This window comes from Acartia tonsa, chromosome 8, assembly GCF_053477335.1.
Source record: "Acartia tonsa isolate MP-2025a chromosome 8, ASM5347733v1, whole genome shotgun sequence".
In the NCBI taxonomy this organism is placed as follows: Eukaryota; Metazoa; Arthropoda; class Copepoda; order Calanoida; family Acartiidae; genus Acartia; species Acartia tonsa.
Genome location: NC_137267.1, coordinates 49,494,062 through 49,515,184, shown reverse-complemented (window position 1 = coordinate 49,515,184; position 21,123 = coordinate 49,494,062). Strand labels below are relative to the sequence as shown.

The following is a 21,123-nucleotide window of genomic DNA, read 5'->3' as shown; positions in this document are numbered from 1 at the left end:
TCTTAGAGAATGTACATTATTTCTTTTAGATCATTGATAAAAAAATCCTAATGAAGCTTTCTTAATTTTATCTTGAGCTTTACTTTTACTATTTTTATTTTCCTTGTTATTGTTCAAACTATCATATTTTTCTAATAAAGAGTAATTCAATTCTATTGACGTGTCATTGGAAAAATCAGGAAAATTTTTTGTTTAAAACTACGTAAAAATATTTGCGTTTTAATTTTCTGTTAAGAAATGATAAATAAAAGAAGTGAAGTATTTTTCAAATCTAAAATTTGAAAATTAAGGATGATAATTTGTATCAAAGGAAAGCTCAAAAAAAATGGATTCGGATTGGGAAAGCCATTCCTGATGACATGATAATATTTTCCAGTTCGGCTTCTAAACCTGTTTATATTCGTTGGATAAGGACCTGTTTAATCATGGCCATACTAAAAAATTATGATTTTAAAGCACAGTATTTTCAGACAATTTTCCATAAATATTAAAATAAAAATATCTAAATTAAAACAAAGTCTGTTAGCACGGGCTTTCGCCCTCATCTGGGCTAATAAATCTGGTTTAAATCTTTTTCATTTTCATTTCCGCGGAATGCTGTTTATAATACGATGTGATTGATAACTATTTCTATTTTTTAGGATAAATGGAAGAAGGATCCACTTAGTACCAACCTTCTACATCCAGAGGATAAATGGAAGCCAAAATATTCCAGGTAGTATTATAAACAGCTTTCCGCTAAAAATAAAATGAAAAAATAGAAGATTAAGAGGGTAAAGCGGGGCGAACTCTGTGCTTTTTTCGGTTTTTTGAACCTGCAAATCGTAAAAATAATTTTTTTTTTTTAAATGGGACCAAGACCAGTAGAAAGATCTTGGTAAAGTCGATCAGGTCCTAAAAGGACGTAAAACTAGGACTTTGGGAAGTTTGTCAAAATTGATCTAAAATACGGCAGAGACTTCGCCCCGCCTCGAGGCGAAGTCGGTAGGGCATTTTCAAGCTTAAAAAAATCGATGACTTATTGATTTTATTACAGCATGCCCAAAAGGTAAAAGTTGCTAAATGTAATAAGATAGGTCAATTTTTTCTACAAAAAAAAATAATTTTTCCGAAGTACGCAAAATTTGACTTTTTTTCAAAAAATTTTTTGATATAAATACCTAACATAAAAATACTACAAGAAAAAAATAACTTTTTATGACTTTTAAGGCCTGATCCTTAAAATTCAGGCAAATTTGAATAGATTTGGCCAAAAAAAAATAGTTGTATTAGCAAAATTTCCTGAAAAATTCAATTTGAAAAAAAGAGAAGTTTGGCAAAATCTGTGGTTGATTTTCCAGCTTCAAAAAACCTATGACATATTGATTTAATTACAGCTTGCCCTAAAGGTTAAAGTTGCTAAATGTAATAAATAAAAAAATCTTAAGAGCAAAAAAGTCACGAAACCTATCTTCACATAATACTTTTTCTCACTCATAAACCTTATCAAACGGTTCTAGCCGGTAGCTGTTGGTACTAGAAATTTAAAAATTGGTTATTGCTATCATTTAACATGAATTAAACCAAAAATGTGTTTTAAATCCTCGGGAACGACAAAAAACGTAAAAAATTCCGCCTTTGGCGGTGAATAACGGCAAAACGGTTCGGTTTTTGCGGTTTTTGCGGTTTTTGCATAATTAACAAATGATGTGTCGTGAAAAGTTCTACAAAATAAAGAAATAGTCTATGGCCCTAAAACGACTCCTTCCTCCCAAAAATGGGCAAAAACCATCATTTTTCAAACAACAAAATTTTTATTTCTCTTTTTTTGAAAATACAGGGTGTCCAAAAAATAGGACAATATTGAACTGGTCAGAAAACACTATGACCAAACATACTTAATCACATATTAGAGTAATTTGAAAAAAATAGCCAATTTGGACCAAGTTTTAGCTCTACAGACACAAAAATCACATTTACGGGGTGTCCCAAAGTGAAATTTGACACAAAAAAAGATTTTTTCCGGACAGGTATTTTGGGTATTACACTAGATATCCAAAATACACTTTTTGTTGGACACTCTGTAAAATTAGAGTTTTGGCCAAAATAGCATTATATGCGCTTTTTACATGAATAAACAATCATTTTGGTGTATAAAATGTATAGGTTGGATGTAAGATTGATGAAAAAATTAATTTTTAAAATTGTTAAAAAATTGGTGTTTTTTAAATCTTTGTTACCTACTTTCATAGATAGCTAGATATCTAGACATCCAGGGACTCAGACTTTTTTTGGCCATCCAGCATCCTTGAATCACTCAACGGACCAAAATATAGAGTATTAACAAAATCGGAGAGGTAGTGCAGAAAAGTGGTACACTTGGCAAATAATGCACCATACCTATAGTTCTTTTTAATAAGAAATACACATTTAGTGCATATTATCGTTGTACTATTTTTAAGCCTTAAAACGCACATTTTTACGGATTTTACCCGCAACCTACTTTTTCCTTTACTGGAATGGAGAAATTGATAAATATACATTATACACCCCTGTTTTTATTTTAATTTTAGTGGAGGTCAGATGATTGAAGACAAATGGAGGATCAGTGACGGGACTGGAGGCAGACCAGAGTGGCCTCTTGATCCTAACTGGAGGCCTGCAAGTAAGAATAAAACTGTATTTTTATTTTTTACTGTTGTACTCGGAAGATAATTTAAGTGTCTTAACTCGTTAAGCTACTATATAATCAAAGTTGTCAATCAGTGCAGTAACGCTATGGCGGAAATATAATTTTCTCGTGTGTTATTTAAGATAGTAGCACAGTGGTCTAAGGCCGGACATTTCGCCAAAAATCAACATTGGAATTCCTCAAAATTAATAATTTATTTTGAAAATATATACCTTATCTCATATAAAACCGAAGAGTTTTTGTCTTTTCAACTACTGGTTGATGAATTATGAACTTTGAAACATGAAGGTTCAGGATTATTTTCACGTCATGAATTTTACCTTTTGAATTTTCACCATCTTTGGAAAAAATATTTTTTTTCAGTGTTGCATTGATACAATGAGATTTCTTCACCTATTTATATTCATAATATTACATGATATATTAGGAAACTGGGGTTTTAGATTTATTTTTTACTTTTTTCATCAATTTTATAGTTGTTTTTAAAAAATTTTTATGTCATTTCCTAAATATTTTTGCAAAAAATTTTGGCAATAATTTTCAGTTTTTTAAGTTTTTGACCAAAAACCGGGCCCCGTAACATACCAAACCATATATTATTCTTAATATACAGGTATAATATTATAGTTTGATGTTTAGTTTAGGTTGTTACGGGGCCCGGTTTATTTCAAATTTTAACTTTAACTTTATAGGGTAAACTCTAAAATTGCAATAGATGAAAAAAAATTATTTTTTATTCTTTGTTAATTTTAATCTTAAATGCATTTTAACTTATTTCTTCTCAATAACATAATATCATTAATGTTTAAATTTGTGTGTTTGTTATGTAAGATATCTAAAACAGATTTTCGAACAATAATTTGATTTTTGTTAAACTAGTAGGTATAATATCAATAAAAAATGTCTTGTTACATTTATCAATTCAAGGGCCAATGCAATGCCCATACTCTTAAAGTAACGTGCCTAACAAAGCTGCAGCCTTTTTTAACGTCTCTAGTATGATTACGTTTTACACAAAATAAAAACTAGCAAACGCATTGCCCTTTATGCTATAGCCTCGGGTTCCAGCTAGACTAATGGATATAGAATATACGTGGATATTATGACAGGGGAAAAATTGTTGTCAATTTAGCTTGCTAACATGTTACTCGTTTATTGTCTAGTTCATTTATCGAGTAGGAAATGGGATGCGATAAATGAAGTGGATTAGGGGGTCATGTTATTTTAGTCCGCTGAGAGTTTCCCTTGCTAACATGGAACTCGTTTATTTGCCAGTTCATTTATCGAGTAGGAGATGGGATGGGGTAAAGGAGGGGGATGGGGGTATAGTTATTTCAGTTTGCTGCGAGTTTTTTTGAGATCATAAAAATCTGGTGTAACATTCAAGTAATAGTATATCCAATGCTAGACTAAAACCATCTGGAAATTTTACTTTCGTCAAAGATATGGCATCTAAGGAACAAAGCCTCAGACTTTTCAGTCATCGAATTTAATCATTTTCCTTCCCATTTAAGTACTATTGAATGAGTAATCTAAAGGGATTAGGTAGACAATGGATATTTGATTAATAATGATGAACAAAATTATCTCTTTTATAATTGGTAAAAAAATTTGGACACTTCTAGTTTGAAACCAACCAATCAATTTCAATAATAAGTTTTTGGGCCAACAAACAAGATAACGTGTTTATAAAACTTTGGGTACCAGTGTAATTTACGGTCGTATGTCCCCTTTCTCGTTGCAATTGCATGCTGTATAAAATTTTTTTTTGGAGCCAAAAAGATTATCTTCAAGTAACATATCCCTGTGTATTTATTTCGTGATAAGAAGCAACGACTTGGGTTACCACAAAAACAACCATTTTCAGATAAATTCCTTTCCAATAAAATAAGAGAAAATAACTTCGTAAAATAAGGGTGAAGAAACTTCAATTAGTTGTATCAAATGTATGTTGTACAAAGTTTGGTTATAGATCATTTACCTTTATATAATCATTTCTACAGTAATAATTATTCATGCTTCAAGGTTTTTAAATGTTTTTTTGCTTTAAAACATCGAATTTAGGCTCTCTAGGACTTAAGAAAAAATTCTAAAAATATGAAATTTTGCTAAGTTTCAAAGTATTTTCTAGGCCAGTTGGCTTTTGTTTTTCTTCTCTAGATGCATATACGAGTTGTATTGGGTAATAATAAGGCGCACACTTTTTATTTTGAACGATTCTATCAAATACAAGCTGAGAAAATTGACTTTCAGTAGAGGTAGGTGAAATGTCCACCAAAAGGCCAAAATAGACCACTGTGAGTAGGTAGAGAATATTTGTGACAATTCCCTGTACTAACAAGTATTAATTTTCCAGTATATAATTAACTATGTCCGTCGGTCATAATTGAAAAGACTAAACTTTTAAGTTTTATAATATAAATTGAGAAGAACTTATTTTTATCTTTTTCTTTTTTATGTTAATTGAACATCTGCTGTTAACTGCCCAATTTCCATTCGTTTATCCATGATTTTCTAGTTTTGTCATCCTTGTTGCTTATTGGAAAAATTGACGTCAACTTAGGTTGCTGACAAATAAGTCATTTATTGATTATTGTCATCTAGCAGGAGGGGATGGGGTATCGTTATTTTAGCCTGCTGAGAGTTTCACTTTATTAGAGAACATGAAAATCTGATGTAACATCCCAGTAGAAATAAATCTATTTATCCAGGTGGAACAGTAAATCCTGTATACCTGGCCAACATTCCTTCCCCTGCCCTTGCCACCCCGCCAAGCTGGTTTGCAAACCTCAAGCCTGGCGAGAAAGATTTCAGGTAGTTCACAGAAAGTCATGTAGAATGCATTAGTTGGTTGTCGGAACCGAAGTGGAACTGAACTTTTATCCTCCTTATGAAGGGCCACCCTATGAAATGGAGGGGCCTCCCTCCTCACAGAGAGAGGCCAACCACCTCACAAGGAGGGGCCAACTCCCTTAAAAAGGAAGGGAAACCCATAAATTTTCAACACTTGAATGCAGAAACATAAGAGAATATAATAAGACCAAAAGGAGGAGATGTGTAACTGAAGAGGTGAATCGTACTGCATGTAAGTTCACAGCACGCGCGCACACAAATGCCGCGTAAATTTTTATTTCTGTTGCTTTTTCCCTTTCACTCGGTGATAGAGTTTGGGATAAATTTATCTTCTCTGTAAAACCAGCTTTAGGTAGCTGGTAGCTATTGAGAGAAAGAAAGGTGGTAGATTAATTTATCCCTTCATTTGGAAGCAATAATAAGTTAATTTGTAAGTAAGTTATGATTGCCCTTGATTAAGTTGACTTGTTATGCTTTTGGAATAAAAAGCAAACAGCTTTTATAATGACTCAATTCGAATCAAAGACTGTATTTATAAAGTTCAATACGTTTTAAAAACTATTTGATAGGTATTTAATAGATAGTGTGCTCCTACTCAAGTGTTTCTTTCCATTGAAACGCTTGTTATTTTAGGTTGATTCTTCAAATTTTGTAAAAAATAAAATATTTGGTTAAATATTAATTTTGGATCTAGTGCAGTTCACGGTAAAATGTTCCTGGTAACGATTATCTCCAAAAATTATGGACTTTTAAGGCTACTAACGGCCAAATAGATTTATCTGAAATTTCTTAATGTACAGTTATGTCGTAGAGCACAAAAATGCGCGGAAAAGACTTATTTGCGTTTTTACTACAGTGAATTTTTCTCTGTGCATCATTGGATCTTTGCTATTCCAGATTATTTATAGGCCTTTTCAAGTTCTCAAGACGATTAAAACAGTGTGCAGGCATGACATGCAAGTTCAGCCGTTTGGCAGCTAGCAGCCTTTAAAGTTCCATCCATTTTGAAGATTATCGTAACCAGGAACATTTTACCGTGAACTGCACTAGATCTGAAATTTTAATCAATGCTTGGTACTGTCAAAGAAAACCTAAATGAATGTATCAAACCTTGTTCTAATGGATATAAAATATACATGGTTATAATATTGACCGGTGAAATTTTTCGTCAATTTAGGTTGTTAGTATGACCCACATTTATTGGTCAGTTCGTTCATCAAGTAGGGGGGGGGGGGGATAAATGGGGTGGATGGAGAGTATCGTCATTTTAGCTATCTGCGATTGCATTTACTTTAGAGTACATCAAAAGTTATTTCTCGCATCGTATTATAAACAGCTTTCCGCGGATATAGAATGTACAATTATGAGATTTTTAGGCCCGAGGTGCCGAAGGCACGGGCTAAAAAAACTGGTTTAATATTATGATTGTACATTTTTAAATTCGTGAATCTGTTACAATATCCAAGTAATAATACATCGATTCTTGAATTAACTAGTTTTTGGTAAAAATATTTTCAAATGTTTTAATATTTTCCAGATTTAAAAAAAATTAGAACAAAATACAGAGTACGTTAGATGGTTTATAATAGTTATTTATCGCATCATATTATAGACAGTTTTTCGCTGATATTAAAATTAAACATTAGGTATAAGATTAGAACTAACAAAACTTGTATTCAATTTTATGATTTTTATTTTGTGGTATTCGGCAACCGTGAGCCATGCCTATGGCACCCCTGACCGGGGTTCGGGGAAGGGCCAAAGGCCCTCCCCCGAGTCCTGGGGAAGGGGTCTGCCGACCCCCTCCCTATGCCTAAAATTAATGATTGAATCTGACAAGCTTTATTATGGTTAAGCTGCATTGTTAATTCCCCCACCCTTCCCAGGGATGGGGGATCATTATTGCCCAAACTGACTATTGTATATGTATTATAATGCTTTTATTTTATGATTATTTATTCCTATCTGTGTAGCTATTGTTTGTTGTATATAACTTTAGTAATCCTTAGACCTTCAATAAAGGAACAACTGAATAGATGTTGTTTATTATTTAGTGATTGCCAGAGAAGCGTAGCTTCTCTATAGTATAGGTGTCCACGTCTGTTCACACTGCCGTAGTCTTTTCGAACTCTGGTGTCTGCCATTTACCCTAGGCGGATACCACAATTTAACGACCTGTTAAAAATCCACCGGTTATTGATCCGTTTCGAAGCCATACTGGAAAATTATTAATAGTTTTTATCCTAAAACAAAAAATCCAATTATTCTTTTTTAGATTTGAAGGATTTTCCCGTGATGATTGTATTTCCAGGGAAGGCCTCTCCAGAGAATCATCAAGGAAAATATATATATTTTTTAATTGGATAGTATTCATGGATATAATGACAGGGGAAAATTTATCGTACATTAGCGTGCTAATATGGACCTCATTTATTGGTCCGTTTGTTCATCCAGTAGGAGAAATAGGTTCGGGGTGGATCTGAAATATCGTTATTTTAGCCAGCTGAGAGTAACAATTTATGAGAATACATAAAAATCTTGTACAACATCAAAGTAATAATATATCTATTATTATATTACTATTTCAGGTAATAAGGATGAATATCTTTAAATAACACAGCAGTCAAAATTAACAGCGTTTTGTATGAAAAAATATATATAAGGGAAGTGGTTTTAATTTCGAAATCCCTCCCCAACACCCCCCCCCCCACCCTAAATTATTACTAAAATCACTAGTTAACTAAAATATAATTTATGTAGTTTAGACTTCAACAAAGTGTTTGTGATTGGTACTTTTTATGTCATTCTTGCGATAAGTGTAATTAAGACATCATTCTTATGACGAAAATATGGCTATACTCAAAAAACGCCTATCTCAGGCTTTATTTTTTAAAAATGTAGTGGGCATTTTATGAAAAAGGCGTTTTTTGAGATAGGCGTTTTTTGAGATAGGCGTTTTCTGAGATAGGCGTTTTTTGAGATGATCCGAAAATATCGTGGATGGATAAACATACAAATTGAGTTATAGAGTAGATGACTAGGAGTCTTTAAAAGAATTGAACAAAAGAAGTATCGTTGATAATTGGATATCACAAAACCTTTACATAACACATGTCTTTTGTTGCTTGACTGATGCTTTTTGGTTAAGGTTATCTTCACAATAAAACTCGGCAGTCTATCTTTCATAGCAGCTAAATACATACCTACAATTTTTTACCTAAATGTATATTATTTTTGAGTAGAGATGATATTAACTCTGTTTGTGATCAACAGTTTGAGTATGAGGAGAAATTCAGGGTAGACAGGAGGAAACTGGAACTTATGATTATAGGTTCTGGAGGTTAGTTATAGTTATTTCTCACAACGCATTTTAAACAGCTTTCCGCGGATATAGAATGTATAATTATGATACTGAAGTCATGGGCTAAAAAACTGGTCTTAATCTTATGATTGTAAATTTGTATATTCGTAGAAAACTGGATATAATACGATGATAGACTTAAGGGGGGGGGGGGGGGGTTAATGTAACCATCTCGTAATCAATGATTAAATGGCACTTAGAATTCGAATTTCTATCGAAATTTTACATGAGTAATCCTTGGTAGGTCAATTTTCCGTAATTCGAACAAAAAGTGGGAAAAGTAACGGCTGGCGGCTCAGCCGTTCAGCAGTTTTTTTTGCCTATTTTCAGTGCAAATTCATCATTAATTACGTAGGAATCAACTTTTCAACATTTTTTTTGGTTTAATTCATGTTAAATGATAGCAATAACCATATTTTAAATTTCTTGTACTAACAGCTACCGGCTAGAACTGTTTGATAAGGTTTTCGAGCGACAAAAAGTATTATGTGATTGTGGAGATAGGTTTCGTGACAAATTTGCTATTAAGATAGCCCAAAAATGGTGAAACGGCTGAGCCGCCAGCCGTAACTTTTCCAACTGTTTGTACGATTTAGGGAAAATAGACCTACCAAGGATTGTTCATGCAAAATTTCAGATAGAAATTCGATATCTAAGTGCCATTTAATCAATGATTACGAGATGGTTGCATTAAAGAATTACCCCTCTTTTTTTCGTATGGTTGAGTTTCGAATGAATACGAGAAACTTTAATATAATATTCATTGGGATAGGAGGAAACTTATATAATATGTAGAGTGGACTGGGAATCTAGACTCTTATTCTGCTAATTTAACAATAACATGTTTTTATTTAGTACTATTCCTTATTTCAACATTTCATAAATATATTTTATTATTAACTAGCGGCTTCGCCCCTAGCATCTAGGGGCTTTGCCCCAAGAAGTGATTAAAAAAAATTTGGGCGAAATACGTAAAAGGACCAAGGAAATCCCCTACAAAAAAAAAATGGGGAGGGGGTTTGTTTTTTGGGAGGTTGGGGGTGACCAACCCCCAGGAAAATAGCCTAAAACCACCAGGGATGGCAAAATAAAAACCACGTGGTTTTAATCAAGTGGTTTAAACCAAAAAAAAAAGCTAAAAAAAACAAAAAAAAAAAAGGTGGGATGGTTTAAATGGTTTTTTTTAATACAAAGGCCTATCTTTCCAGTTATATCCTTATAATAAAGTAACAGGATGTTTGTATGTGTGTTTGTACCAAAGGATCTCGCTAACCGCTGAACCGATTGGGTTCTCCTTAACAGGGCAGCTTCTCATAGGTCCCGGGAAGGTTTATAACTATTTTCTTAGGGGGTGGGACACCCCCAACCCCCCCTCCGAAAATTTTTTTAAAAAAACTTTTTAACTAAATTTAAAAATGAGGGGGGGGGGGGCAACCCCCCCCCAAAAAAAAAAAATTTACGCCCCCCCCCAAAAAATTTTTTTTTTACTTTTTCTTACAAAGTATAAAATAAAAAATTCAATTATTAAATTCGACTCTCTCCTCCTCAAGTGCCCCTAGAGGCCTCTAGGGGCCTAGCCGCTAGTCTTTTTATAATGTAAAAAATACAGTCAAAAACATAAATACCTAATTCAAAATTCTTTTAATAGTTTAAATCTTTATACTAAAGGGGTAGTTTCTCGTAATGCATTTGAACTTAATTTAGTGAACCGCATATTTTTTCTTAGTTAATGGGGTAAACTACATTTAAATAGCATATATTTGAAATAAATTCAATTTTCTACCACGTAGTTTTTAAAATATCAAGACCTGAAAATTGTCTTTTTGTGATATATGCAATTTAAAAAGACGATTTTCAAGTCTTGATATTTCAAAAACTATGTGGTAGAAAATTAAAATTTTTTCAAATATATGCCATATAAATGTAGTTTAACCATTTAACCAGGATAAAATATGCGGTTCACTAAATTAAGTTCAAATGCATTTCGTGAAACTACCCCTTTATACTAAATTAAAATACTTTAATTTGGATATTATTAAAAAAAAACTAAAAAATTATTAAAAAAAACAAAAAAAAACCTGGTTTTTATTAATACAAACCAATAAAAACCGGTTTAAACCAAATAAACCACACTGGTTTGATCTTTTTAAAAAAAACCTGATTTTTTCCCATCTCTGAAAACCACCACAGGACCGGTAGGTATATTCCCTGAAGAGCAGAGTTTCGGATCCGGATCCTTGGACTCAAAAAAATGCGGGGAAAATGGATAAATCTACCTAAATTTATATAAAATCTCAGACATTCTCTTGATAAGAGCCAATCTTCAAGGTTTAGGTTCAGACTTGAAAATTAAAAGTATTTTTGACTTCGAATTAAAGAATAAAATTTTTTTGAAAAATTTGGTGATTTTATTTTTACTGTCAAGGATCCGGATCCGCACTGACCAAATTTTGAGGATCCGGATCCGCATACAATCAATGCGGATCCGAAACTCTGCTGAAGAGTAGAATCCGATCGGTTCAGTGGTTACCGAAATCTTAAGGGACAGACAGACGGACGGACAGACAGACAGACATCGTTCTACTTTGTATCATAGATAACTTGTGGTTTATCAGATCTGGTAAGAAATGTCATTTACTGCTTGTTTCTAATCTTTGAGTTATAGGAACCCGTTCTGTATATTTCAATTAGTGGTTAATTTGTTTGGACGTCCTTTCTAATAAACCAACAAAAGGAATTAGGTATAGTTGTAAAGCCGCAGGGTTGTCGAATTGGGCACTTTTTTTTGATATTGGGCGGCCCAATTGCCCAAAAGGGTTTTAGGCGGGTTTTGGGCGCCCAAAAGTAGTTTTAGGCACCCTTTTTGGGCAAATGTCGTAAAAAGCATATAAAAAGGATATAAAATAGCCTAAAACCATACCTAGACTTATAATTAGAAATAAAATAGTCTAAAACCATCTCAGAACCTATAAAAGCTCCACTGGAAAGGAGAACTAATCGGTTCAGCAGTTAGCGAAATCCTTCTCTAGATACAAAAAAGCTTACTAATTAATTTATATAGTTAACTAGCGGCTACGGCCCTAGAGGCCTCTAGGAGCACTTGAGGAGGGGAGAGTCAAATTTGATAATCCAGTTATCTATAATACAAATTAGAACGATGTCTGTCTGTTTGTGTGTTTGTTTGTGTGTTTGTCTGTTTGTTTGTCTGTTTGTTTGTCTGTTTGTTTGTCTGTTTGTTTGTAGCGAAAGATCTCGCTAACCGCTGAACCGATCGGGTTCTCCTTTACAGGGTAGCTTCTCATAGGTCCCGGGAAGGTTTATAACTATTTTCTCGAGGGGTGGGACACCCCCAAACCCCCCCAAAAATGAAAAATACCTCCCCTCAAAAAAAAATTTCTTTTTAAAACTAAAATTAAAATAGTGGGGTCGACTAAACCCCTCCCCCCCAAAAAAAAAAAATTTTCTTTTTTATTTTAAATCTAAAATACAAAAAATTGGTTTGATCAAACCTCTTGGGGCAAAGCCCCTAGAGGCTAGGGGCGAAGCCGCTAGTTATATTAGATTTGAATAGAAAAAGTAAAAAAAATTGGGGGGGGGGAAATAATTTTTTTTTTGGGGGGGGGGAGGGGGCAGTGGGTTTCCTCCCACCATTTTTATTTTTAGTTTTAAAAATTTTTAAAAAAGTTTTTGGGGGAGTGTAATTTTTTTCTAGGGGCGATTTCTCTTAGGAGGGTGGTGGTACCCTCCCCCAAAATAGTTATAAACCTTCCCAGAACCCATGAGAAGCTACCCTGTTAAGGAGAACCCGATCGGTTCAGCGGTTAGCGAGATCCTTCTGTACAAACAAACAGACACACATCCTGTTACTTTAGTATAAGGATATCACCCAAAAAATAGGTCCGCCCACCCCCCTCTTTTTTTACCCCCTCCCCTTTTTCTCTCCCTCTAAAAGGGGGGTGCCCAAAACTGCCCAAAAGGACCTTATATTGGGCGGCCCAAAACCGCCCGCCCAAAACTGCCCGCCCAAAAGCGCCCGCCCAAAATGACAACCCTGTAAAGCCGACGAATAAGAATACATAAGGGGGGGGGGGTAATGCAACCATCTAGTAATCAGTGAGCAAATGGCACTTAGAATTCGAATTTTGATCTGAAATTTTGCATGAGTAATCCTTGGTAGGTCTATTTTCCCTAAATCGAACAAAAAGTTAGAAACGTAACGGCTAACGGCTTAGTCTTATAGCCGTTTTTTGGCTATTTTTAGAGCAAATCTGCCATAAATTATGTAGGAATCAACTTTTTGAAACATATTTTTGCTTTAAATCATGTGAAATGATACAAAATAAACATTTTTAGATTTCTAGTACCAGCAACTAGCGGCTAGAACCGTTTGAAAACGTTTTGGAGCAGCAAAGAGTATTATGTGGAGATGGGTTTCGTGATGATTTGCCTTGAAAATTGTTATAAAAATGGCTAAACGGCTGAGCCGCCAGTCGTTAGCCGTTACTTTTCCAACTTTTTGTTCAATTTAAGGAAAATAGACCTACCAAAGGATTACTCATGCAAAATTTCAGATCAAAATTCGAATTCTAAGTGCCATTTGCTCACTGATTACGAGATGGTTGCATTAACCCTCCCCCCCCCCCTATAAAACTTTATGGACTAGCCCATTATCCCCTCCCCTCTGTAAAGGAAATAATAGTTATTTCTCGCATCGTATTATAAACGGCTTTCCGCGGATATACATCTGATAATTGTACATTTTTATATTCGTAGAAAGCTGGATATAATATGATGCCAGACATAGTTTTTTCGTATGGATGAGAACCGGTTCCTATCCACCGGATTTGAATGAATACGAGAATAGTTATCGTATTATAAACGGCTTTCCGCGGATATAGAGTGTACAATTATAAGATTAAAACTAGTTTTTTTTAGCCCCGAGGTGCCGGAGGCACCGGCTAAAAAAACTGGTTTTAATCTTATGATTGTACATTTCTATATTCGTAGAAAGCTGGATATAATACGATGCTAGACATGGTTTTTAAAAGCGAAGCTTTTCTATAACTAGGGTCGGCCCGTACGTCCGTCCGTCCGGCCGTACGTCCGTCACGGATAGCTTTTTTCGTTAATTTAGACATGTTAGAATTGTCCTATCGATTTCAAATTTTGCATGGTGATTCCTTTAGTAGTTAGGTACGATTTAGAAAGTGTAGCAACTCTATAATCATTACCAGAATGTCCGTACGTCCATTTTAAACATGTTGATTTTTTTACTTTTTTAAATAGCTTTTTTCGTTAATTTAGGCATGTTAGAATTGTCCTATTGATTTCAAATTTTGCATGGTGATTCCTGTAATAGTTAGGCATGAGTTAGAAAGCGTAGCAACTGAACTCTATAATCATTACCAGAATGTCCGTACGTCCATTTTAAACATGTTGATTTTTTTATTACATTTTTAATAACAAATTTGTATGCGACCTAATTATCCGATTGGTCTGATTTTTGGTATACTGATTCCTGGGACAACAAAGTACAATATTATAAGCGAAGCAACTCTATAATCAAGTCCTAAAAATGTAAGTAATTGTCCATAATCATTATCCTGTATCAAGCAGTTTTTCAACAACTTTACTTACAATTTTGCTTTGACTCTTATACATTCGCATTCTGATTATTCAGTTCTGACATTATACAAGTGTTAATGTCCGTTTGTCCTACCGTTTCAGAGCTTCGCTTTTATGGATGTTGTCATCCTTGTTTCGTATGGATGAGAACCGGTTCCTATCCACCGGATTCGAATGAATACGAGAAAAATAGTTCTAGGAATCCACAAACCTATTTCCACAGAAACCAATTTTTTATTTTATTTTTTGACAGGATAATTTACTGTACTCATTTTGTATCCTTAAATATAAAAATAATTTGATATGAAGTTCCTGTTAATATCATTATTTTTCAAATAAAGCTTTGGTATTTGAGCGTTTTTTTACATCTGGATGTTTCCATTTTTTGATTACTTAACAGTTGTGTAGCGCATCGTATTATAGACAGCTTTCCACGGATTTTAAAGTGAAAAACTAATTTATGATTTTTATTTTACCTAATATTTTTCGAAATATATCTTTAATACGATTCCCATACATGTTTTTTCAGTTCGGTTCAGAATATATTCTAATCCAGCGGATATTAATCTGATTCGTAGTCCTACTAGAAAATAATCTTCCAATTTCAGATTCTCAACTGGGCGAGGCTGCAGCTGCTTTCTTTGATAAGATTAGCAGAGAGACTGATACAACCATTATCTGGCCATCCAGGTATTAGTTTTAAGTATTGCCTAGAAAAAAATTAAGGGTGATTTTTTTTCTCGGGTGAATAGGGAAACTACAATTCCTCATGTTAGTTTGAAGAATAGTTTAAAATGTTTTAGGGATACTTTTTACTAGGGGTGATTTCTCTAGTGGAGATAAGGTGGTGGTACCCTCCCCCCCAAATAGTCATAAATCTTCCCAGGACCTATGAGAAGGTATATATTGTAAGTGAGAACCTTATCGGTTCAGCGGTTAGCGAGATCTTTCTGTACAGACAGACACACACAGATCCTGTTACTTTTGTATAAGGATTTATGAATTAGGTTGAAAATCGGAGCCAAGAGTAAGAAAGATCCTCACATCAGAGTTGGAGGTCAGGAGGAGGGGGTCAAAATTGCCAAGGCGAGGATCACTGAAGTTCTGGATACGAGAGTCAACAGGTACTGATGCTCTTCTATAATTAGGTTCTGTACGTTTGTCCGTCTCAGTTAGCCTTTTTTTGTTTGTTGATTTAGGTATGTTAGAATTGTCCTATTGATTTCAAACTTTGGAAGATGCTTCCTGTAACAACTAGGAACGATATAGAAAGTGTAGTCACAAGGAAAGCTTTACTTTTAATCAAAACCTGTTACTTTAAACTTCATCTAGACATCAATATTCAATAGATACAAACTTTATTCCCAAGTTAGTAACCCCCAGCTTTTTATAAGCGAAGCTTTTCGATAACGTCCGTCCGTAACGGATAGCTTTTTTCGTTAATTTAAGCACTTTAGAATTGTCCTATAGATTTTAAACTTTGCATGGTGATTCCTTTAGCAGGTAGGTACGATTTTAAAAGCGTAGCAACTCTATAATCAGCACCAAAATGTCCGTACGTCCATTTTAAACATGTTGACTTTTTTCTTTTTCAACAACAAATTTTTATGAGATTTAATCATCCGATTGATCTGATTTTTGGTATATTGATTCCTGGGACAACAAAGTTTAATGTTATAAGGGAAGCAACTCTATAATCAAGTCCTAAAAATGTAAGTATGTCCATAAACATTATCCTGTATCAAGCAGTATTTCATCAGATTTGTGTACAATTTTGCTTCGACTAATATATATTTTTATTCTGATTATTAATCACTTCGCTTTAATGGATGTTGTCATCCTTGTTAAATTACGTAGATTTTATTTGCATATGCATATCTGTATGTGTTGGGCCATCTTACATACATATCAATTTTGAAATACTGAAGTTTTTATAAAAACTAATTTTGTTTTAGTCGTGTGACCATCAAGATGGATGTAAGCTACACCGACCACTCCCACATTATTGGTAAAGGTGGCAACACTATCCGTAGAGTTATGACTGATACCAACTGTCATATACACTTTCCTGACAGCAATAGGTAAACCTATTTTTTATGGCCTCATAGACCTCTTAAACAATGGTCTCCTCTAAACTGATTCACTCCCATATTATTGGTAAAGGTGGCAACACTATCCGCAGAGTTATGACTGATACTAACTGTTATATACACTTTCCTGACAGCAATAGGTAAACCTCTTTTGTATGGCCTTATGGACCTCTTAAATAATGGTCTTTTCTACACTGATCAGTGATCACTTCCATATTATTGGTAAAGGTGGCAACACTATCCGTAGAGTTATGACTGATACTAACTGTCATATACACTTTCCTGACAGTAATAGGTAAACCTCTTTTGTATGGCCTTATGGACCTCTTAAATAATGGTCTCTTCTACACTGATCAGTGATCACTTCCATATTATTGGTAAAGGTGGCAACACTATCCGTAGAGTTATGACTGATACTAACTGTCATATACACTTTCCTGACAGTAATAGGTAAACCTCTTTTGTATGGCCTTATGGACCTCTTAAATAATGGTCTCTTCTACACTGATCAGTGATCACTTCCATATTATTGGTAAAGGTGGCAACACTATCCGCAGAGTCATGACTAATACAAACTGTCATATACACTTTCCTGACAGCAATAGGTAAACTATATTCAGCGTTTTTATGCCTTTTGTATGGCCTCATGGACCTCTTAAACAATGGTTTCCTCTACATTGATATTTTTTATTAGTTAGCTTAAAAACTTTTTAAATTTTAATTGGTTCCAAATTAGTAGTATCCCAAACTTTTATTCTACAGAAGGTGTTATTAACTTATTTTTGAATCTTTAGGGATTTATTATCAATTTATCGCCCATTGTCTTTTCCCTTAAGATCTGTAATAAATACAAAGTTAACGTTTTGTTTATCAGGAGCAACCCCAACGAGAAGTCGAACCAGGTGTCCATCGCTGGTGAGATGGCTGGAGTGGAGAGGGCCAGGGCCAGAGTTAGAGAACTTACTCCTCTCATATTCCAGTTTGATTTGGCCATTGTTCCAAGTTTTCATACGATCCCGGATCAGAGCAATTCTTATCTAAGGTAGAATAGTTGTTTATTGCATCGTATTAAAGACCGCTTTGCTTATATGGTCAGTTCGTTCATCCAGTAGGAGAAGAGGGAATTAGGAAAAGGGGGATATCCAGCTATTTTATCCATCTGCAAGCATCACTTTACCAGAGTACATGAAAATCTGGTGCAACATCCAATTAGTAATATGTATATTAAAAATGTCCAGATATGAATCATTAAAAGATTTTATGAACCATATAGGCTAAAAAGTGTGGATTTTTATCAAAACTAATGAATCTTTTGAAATTTTTGAAAAAAAATAATTTTTTCTATGTGCGCCTATAGCTTAAAGTTATTAAAAAAACTTAATTTTTCATAAAAAACCTAAGAAGACAGTAATAAAAAAAGAAATTTACTTACCACTAAATTTTAATACAATATTTAGGTTCATATTGACTTCCTTAGAAAAAATTATCATGATATATAGCTTTTTACTATGTGCGCAAATCTCTAAAAGTTTAAGGTCTGTTTTTCAGCTCAGCAATCAATCAATCACTTTTTTTTGCCAGTTTCTGGCGCACATGCTTCTAATAGAGGTAGAGCCTAGATTTTTTTAGTGTGTTGTCTACTAACCTAAAGAATAAGATTTAGATATAGTGTATTTTGATTTTCATTCATAGGGTAGGGGGGGGGGGGATGGGTATCCCTACCCACTCTGTTATAATTGATTCTATAGAAAACTGTAAGCTACATGTAGATAGGGCTTGTGACGTGTCTAGGGGTAGGTTTTCATGGGTGCTGAGCCCAAAAGTACAACTAAAAACAGTGAGGGTCCATCCATATGGCAGCTGGGTAACAGCCGCAGCTGAGCTGTTAGCCATTTTTTGATATTATTTGAGGATATTCAGATAGGGCTCTTGTGACATGTCTAGGGGTAGGTTTTCTTGGGTGCTGAGCTTAAAAATACTACCAAAAACAGTGAGAGCCAATTCATATGGCAGCTGGGTAACATCCGCAGCTGAGCTGTTAGCCATTTTTGATATTATTTGAGGATATCCTTACATTGAATATTTCTGTGGAATTAAACTTCTTCAATTACCATTAAACTTTATTTTCTTGCTTATATTACTAATAACACTATTTTGATTTATAGATTTAGTTGTTGTAACAGCTATAAATAGCCCAAAACGGATGACAACAGCTATCAACAGCCTGAAGTATAAGTGCAGATATGGCTTGTGACGTATCTAGGGATAGGTTTTTATGGGTACTGAGATAAAAAATTCTAATAAGAATAGTGGAAGCCCATCCAATTTGACAGCTGTGTAACGACTGCAGATCAGCTTTCAGCTTTTTTAGCACTATTTAAGGATATTCAAATATTTCAGTAGAATCAAACGTAATTAACATTTAAACTGTATTCCACTTGACATGCTATTAACATTTTTTCATTTTCTAGATTAGGTTGTTAAATAGCTGAAAATATCTAAAAACGTCTGAGCTATCAACAGCCAAATGTATATGTTGCAGATATGGATTGTGACGTGTCTAGGGGTAGGTTTTCCTCGGTGCTAAGCTCAAAAATACTTTCAAAAAAAGTGAGGACCCATCAATATGGCAGCTGGGTAACGGCTGCAGCTAATTGGTTAGCCATTTTTTATGACTTAGAATTAAACTTCTTCAATTAACATTTCTTCAATTTCTAGGCTTAGTTGTTGAACTACTGAAAACCAGCTGAGAAAAGCAAGAACTGAAAGAATAAATTAAAGATATGAATTGTTACATGTCTAGAAGCAGGTTTTCATGGTGGCAGTGCTCAAATATACCACGTACCTAAAATAGTGGGAGCCTATCCATATGGCAGCTGGTTAAATGCCGTAGCTCAGCCGTTTCTTAACTTAATTCCATTTGACAGCTGCCTTATTTATGGCCCCCCATTATATTTGTTAGTATTTTTTAGCTCTCCATACAGGAAAAAACCTACTTCTAGACATGTCATAAGCCCTATCTGCAAACATACCATTGGTTGTTCTCAGCCATTTTTGGCTGTTTTCAGCTATTACACAGCTATATTTAGATGTTTAAAAAAAGTTTATTAGCAACATGTCAAATGGAATGAAGATTAATTTTAATTTTAAAAATGTTTGAATATCCTCCAAGAAAAGCTTACAGCTGAGCTGCGGCAGTTACCCAGCTGCCATATGGATGGGCCCAATAGTTTTATGTAGTATTTTAAAGCTCAAGCCATATCTGCAACATATACTTTTGGCTGTTGATAGCTGATCACAGCCGTTTTGGACTGTTTATAGCTTGAATAATAGCAACAGCCAGCTGAGCTGCAGTCGTTACCCAGCTTCTATATGGATTAGCCCCATTTATTTTTGTTAGTATTTTTGAGCTAAGCACCCATAAAAACATATTACTAGACACGTCACAAGCCATATCTGCAACATATACTTCTGACTGTTGATAGCTGTTTAGGGTTGTTTATAGCTGTTACAACAACTAAATATATAAATCAAAATAGTGTTATTAGTAATATAAGCAAGGAAATAAAGTTTAATGGTAATTGAAGAAGTTTAATTCCACAGCAATATTCAATGTAAGAAAATCCTCAAATAATATCAAAAAATGGCTAACAGCTTAGCTGCGGCTGTTACCCAGCTGCCATATGGATGGACCCTCACTGTTTTTAGTTGTATTTTTGAGCTCAGCACCCATGAAAACCTACCCCTAGACACGTCACAAGCCCTATCTACATGTAGCTTACAGTTTTCTATAGAATTATAACAGAGTGGGTAGGGATACCCCTCCCCTCTCCCCCCCTATGAATGAAAATCAAAATACACTATATCTAAATCTTATTCTTTAGGTTAGTAGACAACACACTAAAAAAAACTAGGCTCTACCTCTATTAGAAGCATGTGCGCCAGAAACTGGCAAAAAAAGTGATTGATTGATTGCTGAGCTGAAAAACAGACCTTAAACTTTTAGAGATTTGCGCACATAGTAAAAAGCTATATATCATGATGATTTTTTCTAAGGAAGGTAATATGAACCTAAATATTGTATTAAAATTTAGTGGTAAGCAAATTTCTTTTTTTTATTACTGTCTTCTTAGGTTTTTTATGAAAAATTAAGTTTTTTTAATAACTTTAAGCTATAGGCGCACATAGTAAAAATTAATTTTTTTCAAAAATTTCAAAAGATTCATTAGTTTTGATAAAAATCCACACTTTTCAGCCTATACGGTTCAAAAAATCTTTTAATGATTCATATCTGGACCTTTTTTATGTATATTGGTTCAACATCAAAGTAATAGTATATCGATATTGGTGCAACATCCAAGCAATAATATATCTATATTTAGAGCTATCCAGGATCAGTACAACGTGCAGGTTTCCTTCAGACAGAAACAAAAGAATTTTCATACAGTTACTGTTGTTATTAAGGTATTTTTTTTATAGGACACACTGTTTTCAATTAGGTTATGTCCGTAACGGAATTTTTT

The 21,123-nt window shown here is 34.1% G+C and overlaps 1 protein-coding gene across 8 annotated transcripts in view; it reads left to right on the top strand.

Moving 5' to 3' along the window:
• Positions 1-21,123, top strand: part of LOC145327192 (protein bicaudal C homolog 1-A-like) — a 69,232-nt gene that overhangs the window by 17,232 nt on the left and 30,877 nt on the right. For 5 of the 8 annotated variants that reach the window (XM_080170764.1, XM_080170770.1, XM_080170768.1 and 2 more), the window contains 10 exons: positions 642-715; positions 2,553-2,644; positions 5,383-5,485; positions 7,800-7,862; positions 8,767-8,864; positions 15,119-15,200; positions 15,518-15,634; positions 16,466-16,591; positions 17,475-17,642; positions 20,983-21,064. In XM_080170764.1, the coding sequence (XP_080026890.1) occupies positions 642-715; positions 2,553-2,644; positions 5,383-5,485; positions 7,800-7,862; positions 8,767-8,864; positions 15,119-15,200; positions 15,518-15,634; positions 16,466-16,591; positions 17,475-17,642; positions 20,983-21,064 (1,005 nt within the window). Of the gene's footprint in view, positions 1-641; positions 716-2,552; positions 2,645-5,382; positions 5,486-7,799; positions 7,863-8,766; positions 8,865-15,118; positions 15,201-15,517; positions 15,635-16,465; positions 16,592-16,673; positions 16,741-16,983; positions 17,051-17,138; positions 17,206-17,474; positions 17,643-20,982; positions 21,065-21,123 lie in introns of all 8 variants that reach the window. The other 3 variants (XM_080170766.1, XM_080170765.1, XM_080170767.1) reach the window with 3 other exon arrangements.